Raw genomic sequence first — 22377 nt, 5'->3', positions numbered from 1 at the left:
CGATCGCAACACGAGCGAGCGTCATCAGGCTCGTGTTGCGATTTATTTTATTTCTGCCCACGTGACTTTACCGAAAGAACCAGAGAGTTTGCGTACACACAGAAGTGACCAAACTCGAGCTCAAACTAAATACAACTCAAAAGCTCCAATCTGGAACCCCCCTCGACCCCACCGAGCTGACACCACGCGCCCAGAGAGCCACTTCGAGACCGCTTCAAAAGGCTGGAGGGACGCGGCGGTAGGCAAAGCACGCGTGGCCACTCAAAACGTCGACGATTATTCAAATCGTTTACCCAGGAAAGCCTCACCAGTGTCAGCACAGCTTTTCAGGAGGGCCTTGCCGATGCTGCTGCTGCTTAACCCCAATTGAGCAGTTTGCAGGAACTTTGATGGGATGATGTTTTGGCCACAGCGTGGGAGTTTTAGAAATGATTTTAGCAAAGGGGGGAGAAACTGCAGAGTCCGAAACCCACGCGGAACAGGGGCGCGGAGGATGTGCAGACTCCACACAGAGACAAGTCCGAGTTGGATCTCCACAACCAGGACTGCTGTGCCACCCTTATGGCCCTCTGGGAATCCCAAAGCGTCTTTCCTGGGCTCAACAACAAGAGTGGCGATCATTATTAATAAGCGTGATCATCCTAAGAGTGACGCTGTTGACAAACGCGAATGGGGAAACTCCCGACGAACGCAACTGCCCTTGAAGGCCCTGGCCCTGTCCGCATCCGAGCAACAAGTTGCATGCAACAAGGGGAGTTGTGGATGCAACGCGTGTGCCCCCCACCCACCCAGCCCGCCACCCACCCACCCAGCCCGCCACCAACCCACCCACAGCCCGCCACCAACCCACCCACAGCCCGCCACCAACCCACCCACAGCCCGCCACCAACCCACCCAGCCCGCCACCAACATGACTGGCGAGGCCTTCGCTCAACGCGTGAGCAACCGGCGTGGCGGACATCCACACACACTCGGTTGCAGGCAACCAGAGTTGCGCAACCGACTGCAACCGGTTGCGGCGAAATGATCCGGTTGCATGCAACCGAGCTTCCCGGCGCCGCGCCCGGGAGGGATGTGATCAGTTCACTAATGAGTCATTAAGTTACTGGTCGAGTAATTGGGTCACGAGGTTAGGTTATGTCAATACTGAGTAATTGGGACATTAGGTGGCTGGGTCATGGGCTGGGTGATTGGGACATTAGGTGGCTGGGTCATGGGCTGGGTGATTGGGACATTAGGTGGCTGGGTCATGGGCTGGGTAATTGGGACATTAGGTGGCTGGGTCATGGGCTGGGTAATTGGGACATTAGGTGGCTGGGTCATGGGCTGGGTAATTGGGACATTAGGTGGCTGGGTTCATGGGCTGGGTAATTGGGACATTAGGTGGCTGGGTTCATGGGCTGGGTGATTGGGTCATTAGGCGACTGGGTTAATGGGCTGGGTAATTGGGACATTAGGTGGCTGGGTTAATGGGCTGGGTGATTGGGACATTAGGTGGCTGGGTCATGGGCTGGGTAATTGGGTCATTAGGTCACGAGGCAAGGTGGGGGCGGGGCGCGTTCAGGTTAAAGGTCGCGGGGTTTGGGTGGTGGGATCAGGGAATAAACTACTGCACTACTGTAAAAAAGGGGGTCAAATGTCAAGCCCAGGTCATTGTGTGTGTGATTCAGAGTGTGGGAGGGTGTGTGTGTGAGGGTCAGAGTGTGGGAGGGTGTGAGGGTGTGTGTGTAAGTGTGGGAGGGTGGGTGTGAGGGTCAAGGTGTGGGAGGGTGTGTGTGTGAGTGTGGGAGGGTGTGTGTGTGATTCTGAGTGTGAGAGAGTGTGTGAGGGGGTGTGTGTGTGGGAGGTTGTGATAAAGGGTGCTCATTGTGCATCATCGAGTCTCGGTGTCTCGGGCTCTGCCAGTCTGTGTGTCTACGTCTCAGTGTCTGACTTTATGTGAAAGTCTCTGTGTGAGTATCAGTGTGTTTGTGTATCAGTGTCTTTGTGTATGTCTGTGCGAGTATCAGAGTGTGTGTGGATATCTGTGTTTCAGTGTGTCTGTGTATGTATCAGTGTGTCTATGTGAGTATCTGTGTATATTGGTATCCGTGTGTCTTGTGTATCTGTGTGTCTGTTTGTCTGTATATGTGTATCAGTGTGTCCATGTGAGTATCAGTGTGTCTGTGTATTTGTATCTGTGTATCAGTGTGTCTGTGTGAGTATCTGTGTGTTAATATGTCTGCGTATTTGTATCTGTGATCAGTGTGTCTGTGTGTTAGTATGTCTGTGTATCTGTGTATTTTTATCAGTGTGTCTGTGTATCAGTGTGTTTGTGTATCAGTCTGTCTGTGTATCAGTCTGTCTGTGTATCAGTGTGTCTGTGTATCAGTGTGTCTGTGTATCTGTGTATCAGTGTATCTGTGTATCAGTGTGTCTGTGTATCTGTGTGTCTGTGTATCAGTGTGTCTGTGTATCAGTGTGTATCAGTGTGTCTGTGTATCAGTGTGTCTGTGTGTGTCTGTGTTCAGTCTCAGAATCGAGCTCTTTTAGCTTCAAACTCCGTTGAATCGGCTCTGGGTCCAAAGCCTGGGTTCACTCCCATCTAACGACATACACACACGGGGAGAGGAGAGACAGCGTGCGAGAGACACGGGGAGAGAGACACAGGGAGAGAGAGACACGGGGAGAAAGACACGGTGGGAGAGACACGGAGGGAGAGACACGAGAAGAGAGACACGGGGAGAGACACGGGGAGAGAGACATGAGGGGCGAAGAGACACGGGGAGAGAGACACGGGGAGAGAGACACTTGGTTAGCAGAGTCACCCAGGTTGCTCCAAGACAATTCCTATGGGTGACGCTACAATGCTGGTTGCCATGGAGATGGACACGAGTTTCAATAATGCTGGTTACTATGACGATGATTACTACTGGACATCTGTGAAACTACTGGACATGTGTGAACAAGAGCTTCATAGCTCATCGGATTACTCCAGTAGAAATATTCTGACTATGCTGTTTGCCCACGGAGCTATGGAGCTTGTGTCACGTGGGGCGCCATGGTGGCGACACGTTCACCATCTCGCCTGGTGTACAGGAGACTGTGGGCTCAATCCCGGCCCCGACATATTTGGAGTTTGCGTCTCTCTCTGTCTCCCCGTGGTGGTCGCGTGGACTTTTCTCCGGGTCCTCCGGTTTTTCCCTCCACATTTAGAATCAATGTCACGGCATTTAGAGAATTTTGCCGCTGCTATGAATGTGGCCAGGAGGTAGCTTCTGAACAAGAGTTACAAAGCAACTCAGTGGGTCCTTACCTGGTAGAGTAAAAAAATAGTTCAGACTTCTTGGTTCTTTCGGTAAAGTCACGTAGAAGGTAAATAATAAAATAAAACATTATAAAATAATTCTCACGACGTTTCGGCCAAAACGCAAGCAGCCGTCCTCAGGTGAAGAACAGACCTGTTCGGAAAGACAGCGTCTGAATTCATTCATTCAGACGCTGTCTTTCCGACAGACCTGTTCTCCACCTGAGGACGGCTGCTTGCGTTGTGGCCGAAACGTCGTGAGAATTATTTTATTATGTTTATTTTTATTATTTTATTATTTACCTTCTACGTGACTTTACCGAAAGAACCAAGAAGATGAATCCCTGCAGTCACGAAAGCTTTAAATAGAAATAGTTCAACATTTTAAATTGCTAAGGAGCCTCACCTGGGGAACCTGGGGGTTGGCGAACTGCCCGAAGTTGATGTTGAAGCCTGGCTGGTTGCCGTGGTTACCGGGCAGCCCCCCTCCTCCTCCTCCTCCCCCTCCCACAAAGCCCTCTGTCACAGCAGCAGCAGGAAGAAGATCAGCGGCATTACAAGCTTCCGCTACACAAACCTTACGGCAGGACCCCGGGATCCCGAATAAACGGAAGTCAAAATCGTAATTAGTTGATTTATTGTTGCCGACTCCGTCCCACCGCGCACAGAAACGCCGCGACCCGCCGGGCGCGGATCGCTCGGCTGTCATCGTCGTGTCCAAGCGCGGCGGCAAGGACTAATGCTGCACAAGAAACTAAACTTTGAAACTTTTTTTACTCTTAGGTTTTTCGGTAAAGTCACGTAGGTAAAAATAATAATAAATGAAAAAAAATCAATTAAATCACGACGTTTCGGAGGCAACACAAGCTTCCTTCATCAGGTGTAAAGAGGCAATAACTGTAGTGGGAGTTATTTGTGACGGGGCATTATTATTATATAGGGTAAGAGGAGGGGGAGGAGCCAAGTGGGACGGGTGAAGGATGGGGGGGGGGTTTGGGGTGTGGGTGGAGCCAGGAAAGTGAAGGAATGAAGGAACTAAAAGACCGCGTCACGGATGGTGGAGGGGGGACGCAGAGCGGGGGAGAGTAGCGGTTGAGGTTTAACATGTCATTAACATGTCATTAACATGTCATTAACATGGTTAATCACATCTTTCCAATGATCGCTCAATTTAAATCCATCTTCTCGGTTGAGGTTATGTCTGTGTTTGTACATCTTCAAATGTAGAATTTTAAACTTTTGTCGGCGCGTCGCGTAGAGCTGGTCGAGAGGGACAGGTCGCCATGGCGTTCGCCTTCGACGGACGTCAAATGACGTCGCAACGCAGCTCATGCGAGAGCCCCGGGGGGGGGGGGGGCTTATGGGACCCCCCCCCCCCGGGGTTCCGCCACGAGGTTCACATCGTGAACAAAGATCCCCCCCCCCCCCGCCAGAGGACGCAACCGGGTACCCGATACCCGTACCCTACCCGATACCCGGCTACCCGTACCCGGCTGGGTACGGGTAGCCGTTTGCGACCCTGGTGCGGCCGTTTGCGACCCGGGTGCGCCGGGTACGGGTACGGGTAGGCCGTGAGTCACTGGTGAGTAACCGTTTGTCACTCATTTCGGGTAGGGTACGGGTAGGGAACGGGTACCCGTACCCGGCCGGGTATAGGTACGGGTACCCATTTGCGACCCTGGTGTGGCCGGGTACGGGTAAAGAATCAAAACCCGTTTGCGACCTCTGCCCCCCGCCCCCCGTACAGCCTGAGCACAGGCTGGTGAGTGCTGTTGGTAGCCAGTAGCAGCACCGCACCGGGCACTCGTTTGAGGCCGAGTCGACCTAGAGGCGGCCCAGGATGGATTTGGATCACCGCATTCAGTGGTGTTGGCAGTGGCCGTGAGCGGAACTCCAACTCTGGTCGCTGGTTTCAGGGGTGGCAGTACGGGACTCAAGTCGGGTGATTATTTCGTACTCTATTCATCAAGGCCGTGATTATAATATCATTATAATATAATAATAATATAATGTAATTATAATATAATTATATTATTTATTGGGGTGGACACCCCCCCCCCCCCAATATTCAAATATGCTCAAAATGTCCCCCCCAATATATTGCTATAGAATCAATTTCTGTTTATATGATTGTGGTTATGGTTGTACTTTATAAATCCCTAATCTCTGCCATTACATACAATGAAACAAGAAAAGGTAAAAAAAGAAAAAACAGAGCAATGTAATACATTGCACTATTAGACATTATTGTTGTAAAAATAATTAAAAGTCCATCCGATGTGTTAGTGAATTTTTGTAATATTTTAGGCAGGAAATTAGTTTTCAAATTTAGATTTGTTTTCTGGGGGGGACCCCCAGACCCCCTGGAAGATCTGGGTCCCCCCCAATGTTGACTCCACGGCTACGGCCTCGCTATTCATACCAACTCAGGTGACCGGTTCATTCGAGGCTATTAACGAATTGATACCCGGGTTGTGTGAAGATTAGCTTCTAATGATCTGGAAATGCCTCCGGTACAGCCACAGAAAGCTTCTCGAACTATGTGGTCCAAAAAGATGTTAAATAATGTAACTGCCAGAGAACATTCATGTCGCATTCCAAGGTGAGCAGGGAATGGGTCTGACTCCTGGCCACGTGGCTTTACCTGGGCCTGCCCACTATCATGAAGGTCCTTATTGATCGTGAGCAGAGGGTCAGGGACTCGGAAAGCACGAAGAACAACCCAGAGCCTGAACCTACTGATGGTATCATAGGCCTTGACCAAGTCAATAAAGCAGAGATGTAGGACTTGTTGGAATTCCCTACACCTCTGCTGTAGCAGACGGACAGAAAATATGGCGTCTGCACAGGACCGCCCCAGTCTAAAACCACATTGGGTCTCCGCAAGCCTCTCCTCAGCGTGCCTGGCAAGGCGATGTTGAATAATCCTTGCCAGGGGCATTTCCGGCACACGGAGGAGTGAGATGCCCCTGTAGTTGTTAAAGTCTGTGCGGTCCCCCTTCTTTAAAAGGGGGAGACCAACAGGGCATCCTTCCAATCCTGCGGAACCCGTCCAGTGGTCCAGACGGTTGTATTGATGATAATTGGTTTTTTACCCTTCTATCTGGCAACAAAACTGACACCTTTTTACAAGGAGTCATGTTTGCATAGACCACAATACCTGCAGTCATAATGCAAACAAAAAACACAACTCTGATAATGTGCACTGTCCTTGAAGTTGATTGGTCCACACCTGAGACAGCTTTCCTTAGAGCCTAGTCTCACATGGGTTGGACCAGATGACGCCAAAAGGCGTACAACTCAAAGACAATGCAACATCAGAGTATGAGAGCTCGGGGTAAGCATTTACACCATTGGAACCTCATTTGCCAGTAAAAATATGATAATTGTTTTTTTACCCTTCTATCTGGCAACAAAACTGACACCTTTTTACAGGGCAGTCTGCGCACAGACGCCACCCTCCCTCAGCTGTCCACTCGAGGGGTCATCTTTGCCAGGCGCTTGTTCTGGTCTTAGACTCTGGGGATCACTCCTCGTACTTCCTCAACAGACGGTGGCGTGGCACCATCAGCCAGCCACCCACAAGCAGCGGCTACCTCCACTATGTGAGGGCACAGCAGCAACGACAGGGTCAGCCCCACCTTGCCCGAGGATGTTATCCGAGCTGACGAGTTTCCCCTACCCCAAGACCTCATAGAAATGCTCAGAAATTCTGCGAATCTGTTCCTGGAGGTCGGAGATCGAATCAACGTTCTTTGTAGAAGTTGCTCTTTTGATGCAATGAATTCATTGTGAGTGAGCTGTCCCCGTGTCTCTCGCTTTCTCTCCATGTCCCGTGTCTCTCTCCGTGTCTCTCCCTGTCTCTCTCTCCCCGATTCTCTCTGTCCATGTGCCCATGTCCTCGTGTCTTAGTGTGACCCCGTGTCTCACCCTGTCTTCCTTGATTCATTCCAGGAACTTGTTCCCTTGGCTGCTGGACCTGAGACATCAACAACATCAACATTACACCATCATCAACATCATCGTCATCCACATCATCGTCATCAACATTACACAGACCCGTGTCTCGCTCAGTGTTCTGTCTTCCCGTGTGTCTCTCTCTATCCGTGTTCTCCGTCTCTCCCCGTGTCTCTCTCCCCCTGTCTCTCTCCCCCTGTCTCTCTCCCCGTGTCTCTCTCCCCGTGTCTCTCTCCCCGTGTCTCTCTCCCCGTGTCTCTCTCCCCGTGTCTCTCTCCCCGTGTCTCTCTCCCCGTGTCTCTCTCCCCGTGTCTCTCTCCCCGTGTCTCTCTCCCCGTGTCTCTCTCCCCGTGTCTCTCTCCCCGTGTCGCTCTCCCCGTGTCTCTCTCCCCGTGTCTCTCTCCCCGTGTCTCTGTCTCCCCCGTCTGTCTCTGTCTCCCCCGTCTGTCTCTCTCCCCGTGTCTCTCTCCCCGTGTCTCTCTCCCCGTGTCTCTCTCCCCGTGTCTCTCTCCCCGTGTCTCTCTCCCCGTGTCTCTCTCCCCGTGTCTCTCTCCCCTTGTCTCTCTCCCCGTGTCTCTGTCTCCCCCGTCTGTCTGTCTCCCCCGTCTGTCTGTCTCCCCCGTCTGTCTCTCTCCCCGTGTCTCTCTCTCCCCGTGTCTCTCTCTCCCCGTGTCTCTCTCTGTCTCTCACCCCGTGTCTCTCTCTCCCCGTGTCTCTCTCCCCGTGTCTCTCTCCCCGTGTCTCTCTCCCCGTGTCTCTCTCCCCGTGTCTCTCTCCCCGTGTCTCTCTCCCCGTGTCTCTCTCCCCGTGTCTCTCTCTCCCCGTGTCTCTCTCTCCCCGTGTCTCTCTCTCCCCATGTCTCTCTCTCCCCGTGTCTCTCTCTCCCCGTGTCTCTCTCCCCGTGTCTCTGTCTCTCACCCCGTGCTCTGCGAACTTGGCTCTGAATCGCTCTTCCTGTTCCTTCTGCTTCTTCAGCAGTTCCTCCTCACGGCGTTTACGCTCCTCCTCGTACCTAGAGAGACACAGAGAGATACAGCGAGACATGGGGAGAGAGATGAAGAGAGAAAGACACGGGGAGAGACACATGGGGAGAGAGACACGGGGAGAGACACGGGGAGAGACAGACGGAGAAAGACACGGGGAGAGAGACAGAGACACACACAGGCACGGGGGGAGAGAGAGACGTGGGGAGAGAGCGGAAGAGAGAGACGGAGAGATGGTGAGAAACAGGGACATGATCAGGGGTTGTAGCATCAATGTGAGACTCGGGGTGAGATTTACACATTCATGTGCGTGTCCCTGTTCCCCCGTGTCTCCATGTCTGTTTGCCTGCCTGTGTTCCCGTGCCTCTCTTCCCATATCTCCGTGTCTCCCTATCTCCGTGTCCCCGTGTCTCCCTGTCTCTCTGTGTTCCCGTGCCTCTCTTCCCATGTCCCCGTGTCTCCGTTTCCCCTGTGTCTGTGTCTTGAAGTCCCCATGTCTGTCTCTCTCTGTGTCTCCGTGTCTCTCCTTGTCTCTTTCCCCCGTCTCAGTGTCTCTGTCTCTCTCCGTGTGTCCCTGTGTGTTCCCGTGTGTCCCCGTGTGTCCCCTGGTGTCCCCTGGTGTCCCCGTGTGTATCCGTGTGTTCCTGTGTGTCCCCGTGTGTATCCGTGTGTCCCCGTGTGTCCCCGTGTGTCCCCGTGTGTCCCGTGTGTCCCCGTGTGTCCCCGTGTGTCCCCGTGTCCGTCTCACCTCATCTCCATCATCTTGCGTTTCTGTGCCTCAGAGTTTCTCATTTCCTCAAATCGTCTCAGCTCCTCCTCACGGCGCATCAAGTCTACCGGCATCATCACAAACATCATCGTCGTCGTCGTAGTCATCGTCATAAACCTTTTCATCATCATCGCAATCGTCGCCGTCGTCGTCATCGTTGTTGGGGGGTATTGGGAAGGAACTGCATTCACATCGGCCCCTCCCCCCCACAGCTGTTATCGCCCTGGGCCCCCCTCAAAGTGGAACCCAGCCCTGGGCAGGCCAAGCAGAGGTGGTGGGAACGCAGCCACAAGTCTCCTTCTTCACCCCTTGTGGGCCTGTGCTAGTGCAGTGCTGTTTGTAGTGTCAGCCAATAAAACTACTCGGTAGAGCAAGCGCCAGTGTTGCCGTACAAATAGTGGGGGAAGGCCCTTTGCTATTGAAGCCCCCAGGGTCTGGAATGCTGTCGCCAATAAACTGCAACTTGGATCACTACCTGTGAGATCTTCACTCAAAACTGCTCTAGAGGAGTTGTACACCCCTAGCTGCCACTGCTATTCAGTGGCCTGAAATCAAATGTATCGCTCCGGATGACCGCTGCAAAGCATGATCTTGAGTTTTGATTAGTGTGCTGATCATTAAAGGTGCATTGAAAAATGTTGATACTGCTACTGATGCTCCTGCTGTTATGGAGCGACTCATGCAGTCAGCTATGTCTGCAAAGTTTGGTCGTACATGTTATGTGTATATCGTTTATTGTTACATTTGAATCACAGTTCCTATGATCACTGTTACATTGCTTTTATAGCTTTATTTTGGTGATTTAGAAAAGTTTTGGTTTAGCCATGTTTGTGTGTTGTAGTACAGAGTTAGCCTGATAACTTTAATCTAAATTGTCTTATGGTTGTTATTGTTTGACTTGCATCCCACTGGGATTTTTGCACGCAGCGTTGATATGCGGTGCTTTTTTCTGGAAGACTTTGCTGTTTTTTCCTGGATTTTTCTGTTTGCGCGTCGTCACTTAAAGATGTTTCTTGTTCATGTTTGTTTGTTGCGGTTGCACCCGAGTCAAGAGCCGAATGGCTCACAGGGCTCTACCTAATACATGAAACTGAAATAAAAACTGAGTGAGAGCAGGTCAGTGGTTTGGTGGGTGGGTGAGCGGGTGAATGACAGTGGTTGAGTGAGCGGGTGAATGACTGGGGGAGTGAGTGGTTGGATGGGTGAGTGGGTGGGTGAGTCGGTGAGTGAGTGGGTGAGTGACTGGGTGGGTGAGTAGGTGATTGACTGGGTGAGTGAGTGACTGGGTGAGTGAGTGGGTGAGTGACTGGGTGAGTAAGTGGGTGGGTGAGTGGGTGAGTAGGTGAGTGAGCGGGTGAGTGACTGGGTGAGTGAGTGGGTGAGTGGGTTAGTGAGTGGGTGAATGAGTGGGTGAGTGACTGGGTGAGTGACTGGATGAGTAAGTGGGTAGGTGAGTGGGTGAGTGAGTGGGTGGGTGAGTAAGTGAGTGGTTGGGTGAATGAGTGGGTGAGTGACTGGGTGAGTAAGTGGGTGGGTGAGTGGGTGAGTGAGTAAGTAGGTGAGTGACTGGGTGAGTGAGTGGGTGAGTGACTGGGTGAGTGACTGGGTGAGTGAGTGGGTGAGTGGGTTAGTGAGTGGGTGAATGAGTGGGTGAGTGACTGGGTGAGTGACTGGATGAGTAAGTGGGTAGGTGAGTGGGTGAGTGAGTGGGTGGGTGAGTAAGTGAGTGGTTGGGTGAATGAGTGGGTGAGTGACTGGGTGAGTAAGTGGGTGGGTGAGTGGGTGAGTGAGTAAGTAGGTGAGTGACTGGGTGAGTGAGTGGGTTAGTGACTGGGTGAGTGACTGGGTGAGTAAGTGGGTGAGTGAGTGGTTGTGTGCTTTAAGCAAACTCAGTGGGCCTTACCCGGTAAAATATCTACATATGTATAATATATCCAACTTATATGTTAATTAGATATGTAATTACACAGAGAAGACACTAAACATGTAATGCTACGTGTGTTTGAGTGTCAGTCTCTGCGGCTTGGGCTCACCCTGCCTCATCAGCATGGCCTGGTGCTCCACGTGGGCGCCCTCCACGTCGAGCTCCAGCCGCTCGGCCGCCTCGCGCACGTTCAGCTCCACCGTCTCCTTCTGCTGCCGCTCCATCTGCTCCAGCGCCTTCCAGCGCATCGCGTACTCGTACTCAAACGTGCCGGGCTGGGCAAAGCGTGGGGCACACTCCCTCTCCCTGTGGATAGACAGACACACAGAGACACACACAGAGACACACAGACACACGCACATAGACACACGCACACAGACACACAGAGACACACAGAGACACACACAGAGAGACACACACACAGAGACACACACACAGAGACACACACACAGAGACACACACACAGAGACACACACACAGATTACTCGTACTCAAACGTGCCGGGCTGGGCAAAGCGTGGGGCACACTCCCTCTCCCTGTAGAGACAGATAAATAGAGACACACAGAGACACACACAGTGACACACACAGAGACACACACAGACACACACACAGACACACACACAGAGACACACACACAGAGAAACACAGACACACACAGAGTACTCCGACTCAAACGTGCCAGGCTTAGCGAAGCGCTACAAACCCAGCAAACTGAGTTTGATTCTCACTCACGGCCCACACCAGTGACGATTATCTGAATGGGACCTGGCCTTCCGCTAAGTCTACTCAGTCTCAAATGAGTACCTGGTGCAGTGTGCAGTCAACTTCACCAATGGGGAGACAAAGGTGGCCGGGCGTGTGTGATGGTGGCCACGCACCCCCCTCATGTGCCAGTGCCGGCCTTGATGAGGTGCTGCTTGCTACTAACAGCAGTCTGTTACAGGCTATTCCCATGTCCCCGTGTCTCTTCATGTCTCCGTGTCCCCATGTCTTTGGTCTCCGTGTCTCCGTGTCCATCTCTCCCCCGTGTCTCTATATCCCTGTTTCCCCGCGTCTCACTTGGAATACTGGGGGTGCTTCTGGAGGTGTTTGTCGAGGATTCCATCTTCATCCAGATGCTCCAGGGGCTCCACAAGCACCGGGCGCAGAGACCTAACAACAACACCATGAGCAACATCATCATCATCAGTAGCATCATCAATAGCATCATCATCAGCACATGGTAATGCTATGGTGGCTGTGGTGGTGGTTGTTGTTGTGGTGGTGGTTGGTGGACGCTAACACTGTGGTGGTGGCTGTGGTGGTTGTGGTGGTTGCCAGACGCTAACAGTGGTGGTGGCTGCGGTGGTGGTTGCCGGACGCTAACACTGTGGTGGTGGTAGCTGTGGTGGTGGTGGTTGCCAGACGCTAACACTGCGGCGGTGGTGGTGGTTGCTGAACGCTAACACTGTGGTGGTGGTGGCTGTGGTGGTGGTTGCCGGTCAGCAACGCTGCTGTGGATGTGAGCAATGCCATGGGAGGAAGCCCGACACTGATTGGCTGTTCCCCTTGTGGTGTTCGTAGCCGCCAGTGCTCAGCAGGGGGCTCTGGAGGGGCGGAGGCAGAAGACTGAATCCCTGCCCTCGGGGTTCCTCCAGAAATGGCAAAGCAAACCCACTGCGCGTGGCCACGCGGAATGTTTGAACTGCTCCTGCTGTAACGAGGCTGCCATTCCTCTACCGGGAGCTCGAGTGGTACTGCCTGGACCTGTACGAATGTACGGAGAACTCCTCTCGCACCGCGAGTAGCCAACCGTGCCAATCAGACGTGTGGGGGAAGGAGAACAAACTAAACTAGGCTGGGTTCAACCAGGGCGGATTGTGTGAGAAGCTCACAAATTCTTGAAAGATCTGGACACATTTCCGTCTGTCAGCTCCTCCGGCAGGCAAGGCTGCGTTGGCTGGGTCATGTAGCCCGCATGCCCGGCCACCGCATGTCCAAACAGCTTCTGTTTGGCTGGATAAGGGGGGCTAAATGGGCACGACACGGGCTGGAAAAAAGATGGACTGATGCGGTACGGGAGGACGTGGAGTTGAGTGGACTTGCCGAAGACCGGTACCAGCGGTGTCAAGATCGGCTTCTGTGGAGGAGGTTCGTGAAGGACGCTGCTGGAAAGTTGGAGGCAGTCGCCCTCCAACATCAACGGAGGGCGGAGGAGCGACGCTCACAACAACGAGCGGAGTGCCGGGCGGCTAAAACACAGCGAGTTGGCACAGTAGGGGGCATAGGTGGTGCATCTACCGGTGACCTCAGTCAGTGAACCCACGGCACCTGCTGGGTCTGTCCCGTGACCACCTGTCAGCAAGCCTTCGAGACTTTACTTGGCCTTAAAGTGCACCTAGCCTGGCACAGGCGCCTTGGTGATGTCACCGTCACTTAGTGGCGAATGGCGGTTGTTGTTGTTGTTGTGTGTGTGGAACGGTGATGTAGCCGTTAGCGGGTGGCGCTATTAACCCGGCTACCCGGGTTCAATTCCCGCTCACGGCCAACACCAGATAACGATCATCTGAACCGGTCCTGGGACTCTCCTAGGTCGACTCAGCCTCAATTTCTAACCTCGCGCGAAGTGTAAAAACATTTCCACATGAGAGACAAAGGCGGCCGGGCATGGTGCTGCCACCCACCCCCTCGTGTGTTGTTGCTGCGGCCTTCACCGGTGCTACTCGCCAACAGCACTTGCCCCAACAGTCTATGAAGGCAGTAGCGGAGGATCTTTGTGGGTGTGTCTCCGTTTGTCTCCATGTGTCTCCGTAGGTGTGTGTCTCCGTGGGCGAGTGTCTGCGTGGGTGTGTGTCTCCGTGGGTGTGTGTCTGCGTGTGTGCGTGTCTCCGTGGGTGTGTGTCTGCGTGGGTGTGTGTCTGCGTGGGTGTCTCCGTGGGTGTCTCCGTGGGTGTGTCTCCGTGGGTGTGTGTCTCTGAGAGTGTGTGTCTGCGTGTGTGTGTGTCTCCGTGGGTGTGTGTCTGCGTGGGTGTGTGTCTGCGTGGGTGTCTCCGTGGGTGTCTCCGTGGGTGTGTGTCTCCGTGGGTGTGTGTCTCTGAGAGTGTGTGTCTGCGTGTGTGCGTGTCTCCGTGGGTGTGTGTCTGCGTGGGTGTGTGTCTGCGTGGGTGTCTCCGTGGGTGTCTCCGTGGGTGTGTGTCTCCGTGGGTGTGTGTCTCTGAGAGTGTGTGTCTGCGTGTGTGTGTCTCCGTGGGTGTGTGTCTGGGGAGCGGTGGTGTAGCGGTTAGCGCGCTGCGCTACGAACCTGGCAACCCGGGTTCGATTCCCGCTCACGGCCAGCACCAGTGACGATTATCTGAACCGGTCCTGGGCCTCCCTTAGGTCGACTCAGCCTCAAATGAGTACCTGGTGCGATGTGTAAACATCGCTACTGGGGAGACAAAGGCGGCCGGGCGTGGTGTTGGCCACCCAACCCCTCGTGTGCCGTGCTGGTCTTTCATAGGTGCTCGCTAACAGCACTTGCCCCTACAGTCTGTGAAGGCTATACGGGAGATCTTTGTCTTTGTGTCTGAGAGTATTTGTATTAATCTTGCTGACTGGTCAGTGCGTGGCGGCGAGCGGTGGGGGGTGAGCGGTGGGGGGTGGCGTACGAGGTGAGTAGATAGTTGCTCTCCCTGCAGCGGTCGAGAGCTTTCTTGGCGCTCTGCTTGGAGGCGAACTCCACGATGCCTCTCCCCGTGGAGCGACCACGGTCGTCGACGATCACGATGGCTCGCTCCAGCTGGCCAAATACAGAGAAGGCCTCCTGCCCCCCGAGAGACCCACAGACATGGGGAGAGACACGGGGGGGGGGGGAAGAGACACAGAGACACGGGGGGGGGGGGGAGAGACAGACACAGGGGGAGGGGAGAGACACAGAGACACGGGGGGGGGGGGGGGGGGAGAGACACAAAGACACGGGGAGGGGGGGAGAGAGACAGAGAGAGAGACACGGGGAGACACAGAGACACGGGGAGGGCGGGAGAGAGACACGGGGAGCCAGAGACACGGGGACAGACACAGGGAGACACAAGTGATTGAGCGATTCAGCTCATGTGTGTGTGTGTGGAGACGGCGATGTTCTGGGTTCGTGCGCTGTGCCCACGAACCCAGAAACCCGAGTTTGATTTCTGCTCGTGATGAACCGGTCCTGGGCCTCTCCTAGGTCGACTCAGCCTCAAATGACTACCTTTGTGCGGTGTGTAGTAAACATCTCCACTGTGGAGACAAAGGCGGCCGGGCGTGGTGCTGGCCACTCACCCCTCGTGTGCCGTGCCGGCCTTCATAGGTGCTGCCACTCGCTAACAGCGCTTGCCCCAAGTCGGTTTAGGCTACTCGTGGGATCTTTGTCTTTGGGTGAGTGAGCGAGCGAGTGATTGAGTGGTGACTGGGTGGGTGTGGTGAGCGAGCGAGTGGGTGGGTGGGTAGTGAGTGGATGTGTGGTGGTGAATGGGCAAGTGGGTAGTGAGTAACTAGGCCAGTGAGTGGGTGGGTATTGAGTGGATGCGTGGTGGTGAATGGATGAGTGGGTGAAGCGTGTGGTGAGTGTGTGGGCATGTGAGCGGCGAGCGTGTGGTGAGCAGATGTGCGAGTGAGTGGTGAGCCAGTGGTGAGCGAGTGGTGAGCAGATGTGCGAGTGAGTGGTGAGCCAGTGGTGAGCGAGTGGTGAGCGATGAGCGAGTGGTGAGCAGATGTGCGAGTGAGTATATGTGCGGTGAGTGAGTGGTGAGTGGTGAGTGGTGAGCGATGAGCGAGTGGTGAGCCGTCCTCACCTCGAGCAGCTCGTTGGTGACCTGTGGGGAGAGGTTGCGCACTCGGAGGGCGCCGCTGTGCGTCGCGAACCTCACACGAAGCTCGCGGCTCCGCACGATCGTCCCGTCCAACTCAGCCTTGGCCATCTCGGCCAGCATCCTCGTACGCTGAGACACGGGGAGAGACACGGGGAGGGAGACACGGGGAGGGAGACACGGGGAGGGAGACACGGGGAGGGAGACACGGGGAGAGACACGGGGAGGGAGACACGGGGAGGGAGACACGGGGAGGGAGACACGGGGAGGGAGACACGGGGAGGGAGACACGGGGAGGGAGACACGGGGAGGGAGACACGGGGAGGGAGACACGGGGAGGGAGACACGGGGAGGGAGACACGGGGAGGGAGACACGGGGAGGGAGACACGGGGAGGGAGACACGGGGAGGGAGACACGGGGAGGGAGACACGGGGAGGGAGACACGGGGAGGGAGACACGGGGAGGGAGACACGGGGAGGGAGACACGGGGAGGGAGACACGGGGAGGGAGACACGGGGAGGGAGACACGGGGAGGGAGACACGGGGAGGGAGACACGGGGAGGGAGACACGGGGAGGGAGACACGGGGAGGGAGACACGGGGAGAGAGACACGGGGAGAGAGACACGGGGAGAGAGACACGGGGAGAGACGCAGAGAGAGAAAGCAATGGGGAGAATGAGACACGGGGAGAATGAGACACGGGGAGAGACAGAGACACGGGGAGAGACAGAGACACGGGGAGAATGAGACACGAGGAGAATGAGACACGGGGAGAATGAGACACGGGGAGAATGAGACACGGGGAGAGACAGAGACACGGGGAGAATGAGACACGGGGAGAATGAGACACGGGGAGAGACAGAGACACGGGGAGAATGAGACACGGGGAGAATGAGACACGGGGAGAATGAGACACGGGGAGAATGAGACACTCTCTTCGATCTCTCATGCTCACATGTCCATTGCATTGCACTCTCATGCTCACAGGCCCTTCTGATTACACCGCTGGGTTGCACTCCCTCGTCCAAGAGGCGGCTCCCCTTCTCCTTTTCTACAGCTACATTCTCATTTCTCACGTTAACGTCACGAGCCCCGGCCACTTCTTTATGACCCGTGGGCTACACACATTTCAAACCTTTTACAACAGTCTGCTGCCTCAGCAGCAGGCCAAGCTATCCCACCTGATGACGGACGCTTGTGTTGCGCCCGAAACGTCGTGATTTATTTTATACCTACGTGACTTTACTGAAAGAACCAGAGTATGGAGAGACTGTCTATGCCCCATGTAGACTGTGATGTCGTCGTCGTCATCACGATCCATGGGCAGGTAGCCCGCGAGTGTCCACTGCACATTTACACTTTCCTGTATTGTGCCAATATGCTCAAAGGGCCGTCCATAAATGAAGTCACACGATTTTGGACGATTTTTTTCACCCCCCCCCCCCTCGTCACACGGCGTCACAAAAAGTCAGACCCCCCCTCAAATATGACGTCACAAAGCTCTGCCCCTTCCCCCCCAAACAAAAATAAAACATGCTTCAAATCGCTTTAAACTATTGTCATTGTAGTGCGTATTTAATGTGGCGCTGCACTCTGATGTTGTAGGATAAAATATGTATTACAAAGACTATTTAATTAAGTAGAACGTGTTGTCTAAATTCATTTAAAGTTGCACATTTTGATGTGACGTCACATTTCTCAAACCCTCCCCCCCTCGTCACAAATGTCAGACCCCCCCCCTCCCAGGTGCGTGACGTCATTAATGGACGGCTCCCAAGTAGTGGCACATCTTCCTCACACCAATCTCTGATGTCGTTGTCAAACCACTCTGGGCGGGGTCTTCCTCTCTTTACGGCTACTTTCATTTTTCCCAAACAACAAACTTTTAATTCTCCTGTTGTCATCCATTCTCCGTGTGTCCAACGAGTGCCAGTTTGTTATCATGGGACCTTTTGCCCAGTAGCGAAGTATGAAAAATAAGAAAAGGTTTTACCCTTGCTGGCATTAAAACAGATTTTCTTGGTTCTTTTGGTAAAGTCACGTAGAAGGGAAATAATAAAAATATAAAATAATACAATTCTCACGACGTTTCGACTGCAACACAAGCAATCATCATCAGGTGTGAAATTCACAGCAATAAAATTTGCTGTAGATAAATAAAATTATCACGTTTCTTGCTGTGGATTTCACACCTGATGATTGCTTGTGTTGCAGTCGAAACGGCGTGAGAATTTTATTGTTTTATTATTTTATTGCTTCCCTTCTACTTTACCGAAAGAACCAAGAATATGAATCCCTGCAGTTACGAAAGCTTTAAATAAAAACTTAAACAGATGTTAACAAACAGATGACCCTTTTCACAGTACTTGTGAACATGCTCTGATAATCGCTGCTCATCCTGAGCTATGAATGCTGATCCGTGCGTCGCCTTTGGACTCGTCGCCTTTTGCCGATCTCTGCTGTCACACCGCTAGCGAGACGAGGCCATAAGGCAGGCCGGGGGGTAACGATTTTATTATTTTATATTATTACCACAGCGTGTTTATTTGCATGTTCTGTGTGTGGTTACTTCAGCACTTAATGCCTTGCCGAAGGTAATCCATTTGGTGTTTGAGCATCTTAACACAACTCCAGTTTCAATGCCAGAAAGGGGTAAAAGTGACAATTTCCTTCCCAGCACCACCTGCACCACCATCACCTTGTCTTCCTCTACGTAGGATCCGCTGCATTGGGGACACCCAAGGTGGCCTTCCGCAGTGTAGGCTGTACTGTATCGTACTTGGGATCATGGGGAGTGGTGGTGGAGCGGTTAGCACGTTGCGCTGTAAACCCAGAAACCCGAGTTCGATTCCCACTTAACGGCACCAACACCAGTGACGATTATCTGAACCGGTCCTGGGCCTCCCCTAGGTCCACTCAGCCTCAAATAAGTACCTGGTGCGGTGTGTAGTGAAAATCACCACCTCGTGTGCCTGTGCCGGCCTTCATAGCTGCTACTCGCGAACAGCACTTGCCCCAACAGTCTGTTACAGGCTATACGGGGGATCTTTGTAGATGTAGTGCAGACTGTACCGTAGGCTGCCAGTACTCGGCTAGATTAACCCGATGGCTTATGTCGTGTGTACTGTAGACTGTAGCACTGTGTGGTGTAGACTGTAGTCGTACTGTAGACTGCCAGTCAGGAGTAGTACCAGGCGAATGAATCCGAAGCCCTTGCCCTTGCTGACGAAGGCCTCGGCCGCGTCTCCATAGCGCCGGAAGAGCGCCAGGAAGTCGGCCTCCCCGGTGTCGCTGGGCAAGTTGCCCACGAAGAGTCGGCAGCGCTGGGAGAACTCGCGCTCCGCCGCACGCAGACCCGGCGGCCCCGACGGCCCCGGGCCGCGCTGAGACGAGGAGCCTCCTCCTCCACCACCGCCGCCTCCAGCGACACAGAGACAGAGACACGGAGACAAAGATCACCCCCTCACCCTGGTAGAGCCTTACCACCTCCAGCAACTCCCACGGCCGGCATTCGCCACTCAGTGGCGGTGACATCACCATGGCGCTTGTGCCAGGCTATGTGCACTTTAAGGCCACGTGAAGTGTCCAGGTCACGGGACAGAACCCACCACCACCTCCTCGAACTCCACCACCACCTCCTCCACCACCACCAGCACCACCACCTCCTCCACCACCACCTCCTCCACCACCACCTCCTCCACCACCACCTCCTCCACCACCACCTCCTCCACCACCACCTCCTCCTCCACCACCACCTCCTCCACCACCACCACCTCCAGCACCACCTCCACCAGCACCACCTCCTCCACCACCACGACCATCTCCCCTGACAAAGGTCGCACTCATTGCACACCAAGTGCATTGCCACAACTGAACTACAATACCTCGCTGACCTCGCCATAAACCATCATCACGTGAACTCCCCCGGTCATCTTCGCAGCGGCTTTTGGTGAGCCATCAAACAAAGACGGCCACCACATCGCACGGCCGTCTGGAACACGCTTCCTTCCGATACGAGGAAGCCACTGGAGCTATGCACTTTTAATTAATCTAGAATGACGAACTTATTTCTTTAGAACCACGTTTTGTGTTGAGCTTGTTGTCCTTCCCCCACACCTCCGATGAGCACGGTGAGCTACGTACGGTGCGAAAGAAGGTCACCATACATCAAACTCAACCATCATCTCCACCAACAACAACAACCGCCATTCGCCACTAAGTGGCGGTGACGTCACCACGACGCTTGTGCCAGGCCATGTGCACCTTGAGGCCACGTGAAGTGTCGAACGCCCGCTGGCAGGAGGTCTCGGGGCAGACCTTGCAGGTGCCATGGGTTGGCTGACTGAGATGACCGGTCGATCAACCAGCTGTGCCCCCTGCTGTGCCAACTCGCTGCATTTTATCCGCCCGGCGCTCCACTCGTTGTTGTGGGCATCGCTCCTCTTCCCCCCGTTGTTGCTGGAGGGCGACTGCCTTCAGCTGCCCAGTAGCAGCAGCAGCGTCCTTCACGAGCCTCACCACCATCACCCCAACTAAACTCACCACCACCACCACCAGTCACCTCTACTACCACCACCCCCATCAGACTCACCACCACCCTCACCAGACTCACCACCACCCCTATCAGACTCACCACCACCCCTATCAGACTCACCATCACCCCTATCAGACTCACCATCACCCCTATCAGACTCACCACCACCCCTATCAGACTCACCACCACCCCTATCAGACTCACCACCACCCCTATCAGACTCACCATCACCTCCACCACCCTCACCACCACCCTCACCAGACTCACCACCACCCCTATCAGACTCACCACCACCCCTATCAGACTCACCACCACCCCTATCAGACTCACCACCACCCCTATCAGACTCACCATCACCCCTATCAGACTCACCACCACCCCTATCAGACTCACCACCACCCCTATCAGACTCACCACCACCCCTATCAGACTCACCACCACCCCTATCAGACTCACCACCACCCCTATCAGACTCACCACCACCCCTATCAGACTCACCACCACCCCTATCAGACTCACCATCACCTCCACCACCCTCACCACCACCCCTATCACCAGACTCACCATCACCCCCACCACCACCACCGACTCAACCACCCCCTCCAGACTCATCTCCACTACCACCACCAGACTCACCACCATCCCCCCCAACCAAACTCACCACCACCTCCACTCACCACCATCACCCCAACCAAACTCACCACCACCATCCCTATCAGACTCACCACCACCCCAACCAAACTCATCACCACCATCCCTATCAAACTCACAACCACCAACCCACCACCACCCCCACCATCCCTATCAGACTCACCACCACCATCAGACTCACCACCCCTATCAGACTCAACACCACCATCAGACTCACCACCACCATCAGACTCACCACCCCTATCAGACTCAACACCACCATCAAACTCACCACCGCCACCGCCGCCACCAGAGCCCTGGAACGTGGAGTAAGACGAGGAGGAAGAGTATTTGTCGCCGCCGCTGCTGAGGTCGTTGCCGTCCGTGTCGTAATTTCTGGAGGACCCCGACGCCTCGTAGAAGCCTCCCCCACCACCTCCTCCACCACCACCACCACCTCCTCCGCTGCCTCCACGGCGCTTGCGATTCCTGTTGTTGGCGAACATGGCGAGGCCGGGAGACTCGCGACTCGAGCGAGAATCAGAGACGGGGGGGTGAGGTGGAGGGAGAGGGAATGAGGTAGAGGGGAGATGAGGTGGAGAGGGAATGAGGTGGAGAGGATGAATGAGAGGGTGGGAATGAGTGAGAGGGTGGGAATGAGGTACAAAAAAGAGGGATTGAGACGAGAGAGGAAATGGGATTTGGAGTGTGAATGAGAGAATGAACGAGAGAGTGAATGAGAGAGTGAATGAATGAGAGAGTGAATGAATGAGAGATTGAAGAGGGAGCGAGGAGCGACTGTTGAAGGATTCGCGGTCTCGAGGCCGCAATGGCGGAGCGCAGAGAAAGAGAGCGCGCGCGACGTCTTCCGGAAGATAGGGCGGCGTTCAGAAACCCTTCTACTTGTTTCGGTAGAAGTCTTCTTCCTCCGGTAGAGGGGCGGTTTTATCTTCCAGTAGAGAGGGCGGCGTTCAGAAACCCCTCTACCGGTCTCGGTAGAGATCTTCCTCCTCCGGTAGAGGGGCGGGTTTATCTTCCAGTAGAGAGGGCGGCGTTCAGAAACCCCTTATTCCACCACCGGTTTAGGTCTTCCGGAAGCCATAGGAGACCTCTGGGGGTTGTTAATGAACTTTTCTACCGGCACCGGTAGACCCTCTCTTCCGGAAGACCACGCGCGCGTTCAGAAAGTCTTCTTCTAGAAATGGAAGATGCCTTTCTCCACCGGTAGATGAAATGTTTCTTCATCTTCCGGAAGATGTGGTGTTGTTCAGAAACCCGTCTTCCGCCACCGGTAGAAGTGTTTCCAAAAGCAGTAGCGCACTTCTGCCTCTTCTGGAAGAGTTGGGGTTGTTCATTAACTCGTCCACCGGCCCCGGTAGCAAATCTTGGTTGTTTTATTTTATATTTATATCCTATGTGAGAATTATATTATTTTGTTTAATTTGTATTATTTTATTATTTCCCTTCTACGTGACTTTACCGAAAGAAC

General features: G+C 54.0%; 2 protein-coding genes across 3 annotated transcripts in view; both read right to left on the bottom strand.

Moving 5' to 3' along the window:
• Positions 1-22377, bottom strand: part of MRPL19 (mitochondrial ribosomal protein L19) — a 200443-nt gene that overhangs the window by 28435 nt on the left and 149631 nt on the right. The gene's annotated exons all lie outside the window — the stretch shown is intronic.
• LOC144949805 (non-POU domain-containing octamer-binding protein-like) lies at positions 883-21779 on the bottom strand. 2 transcript variants are annotated; one of them, XM_078879748.1, is made up of 11 exons: positions 21181-21779; positions 18916-19142; positions 15709-15855; positions 14548-14702; positions 11981-12073; positions 11029-11225; positions 8975-9059; positions 8162-8255; positions 7217-7265; positions 3693-3805; positions 883-2584 (listed from the first exon to the last, which is right to left on the bottom strand). In XM_078879748.1, the coding sequence occupies exons 1-11, from the start codon at positions 21392-21394 to the stop codon at positions 2513-2515; spliced, it is 1446 nt and encodes a 481-aa protein (XP_078735874.1). In that variant the 5' UTR covers positions 21395-21779; the 3' UTR covers positions 883-2512. The 2 variants fall into 2 exon arrangements, with proteins under 2 accessions (XP_078735874.1, XP_078735875.1); XM_078879749.1 differs by having other exon boundaries at positions 18916-19127.

The sequence above is a fragment of the Lampetra fluviatilis genome, chromosome 55, assembly GCF_964198595.1.
Source record: "Lampetra fluviatilis chromosome 55, kcLamFluv1.1, whole genome shotgun sequence".
Lineage (NCBI taxonomy): Eukaryota > Metazoa > Chordata > Hyperoartia > Petromyzontiformes > Petromyzontidae > Lampetra > Lampetra fluviatilis.
Note: the sequence above shows the minus strand (reverse complement) of the source record. Positions and strands in the feature narration are given on the sequence as shown.

Coding starts and splice junctions, on each gene's coding strand:
- LOC144949805 (XM_078879748.1), bottom strand. CDS start 21,394: ATGTTCGCCAACAACAGGAATCGCAAGCGCCGTGGAGGCAGCGGAGGA. Junction 11,226..11,980: donor AAGCACCCCCAGTATTCCAA/GTGAGACGCGGG, acceptor GTCTATCCACAG/GGAGAGGGAGTGTGCCCCAC. Junction 8,256..8,974: donor CGCAAGATGATGGAGATGAG/GTGAGACGGACA, acceptor GTGTCTCTCTAG/GTACGAGGAGGAGCGTAAAC.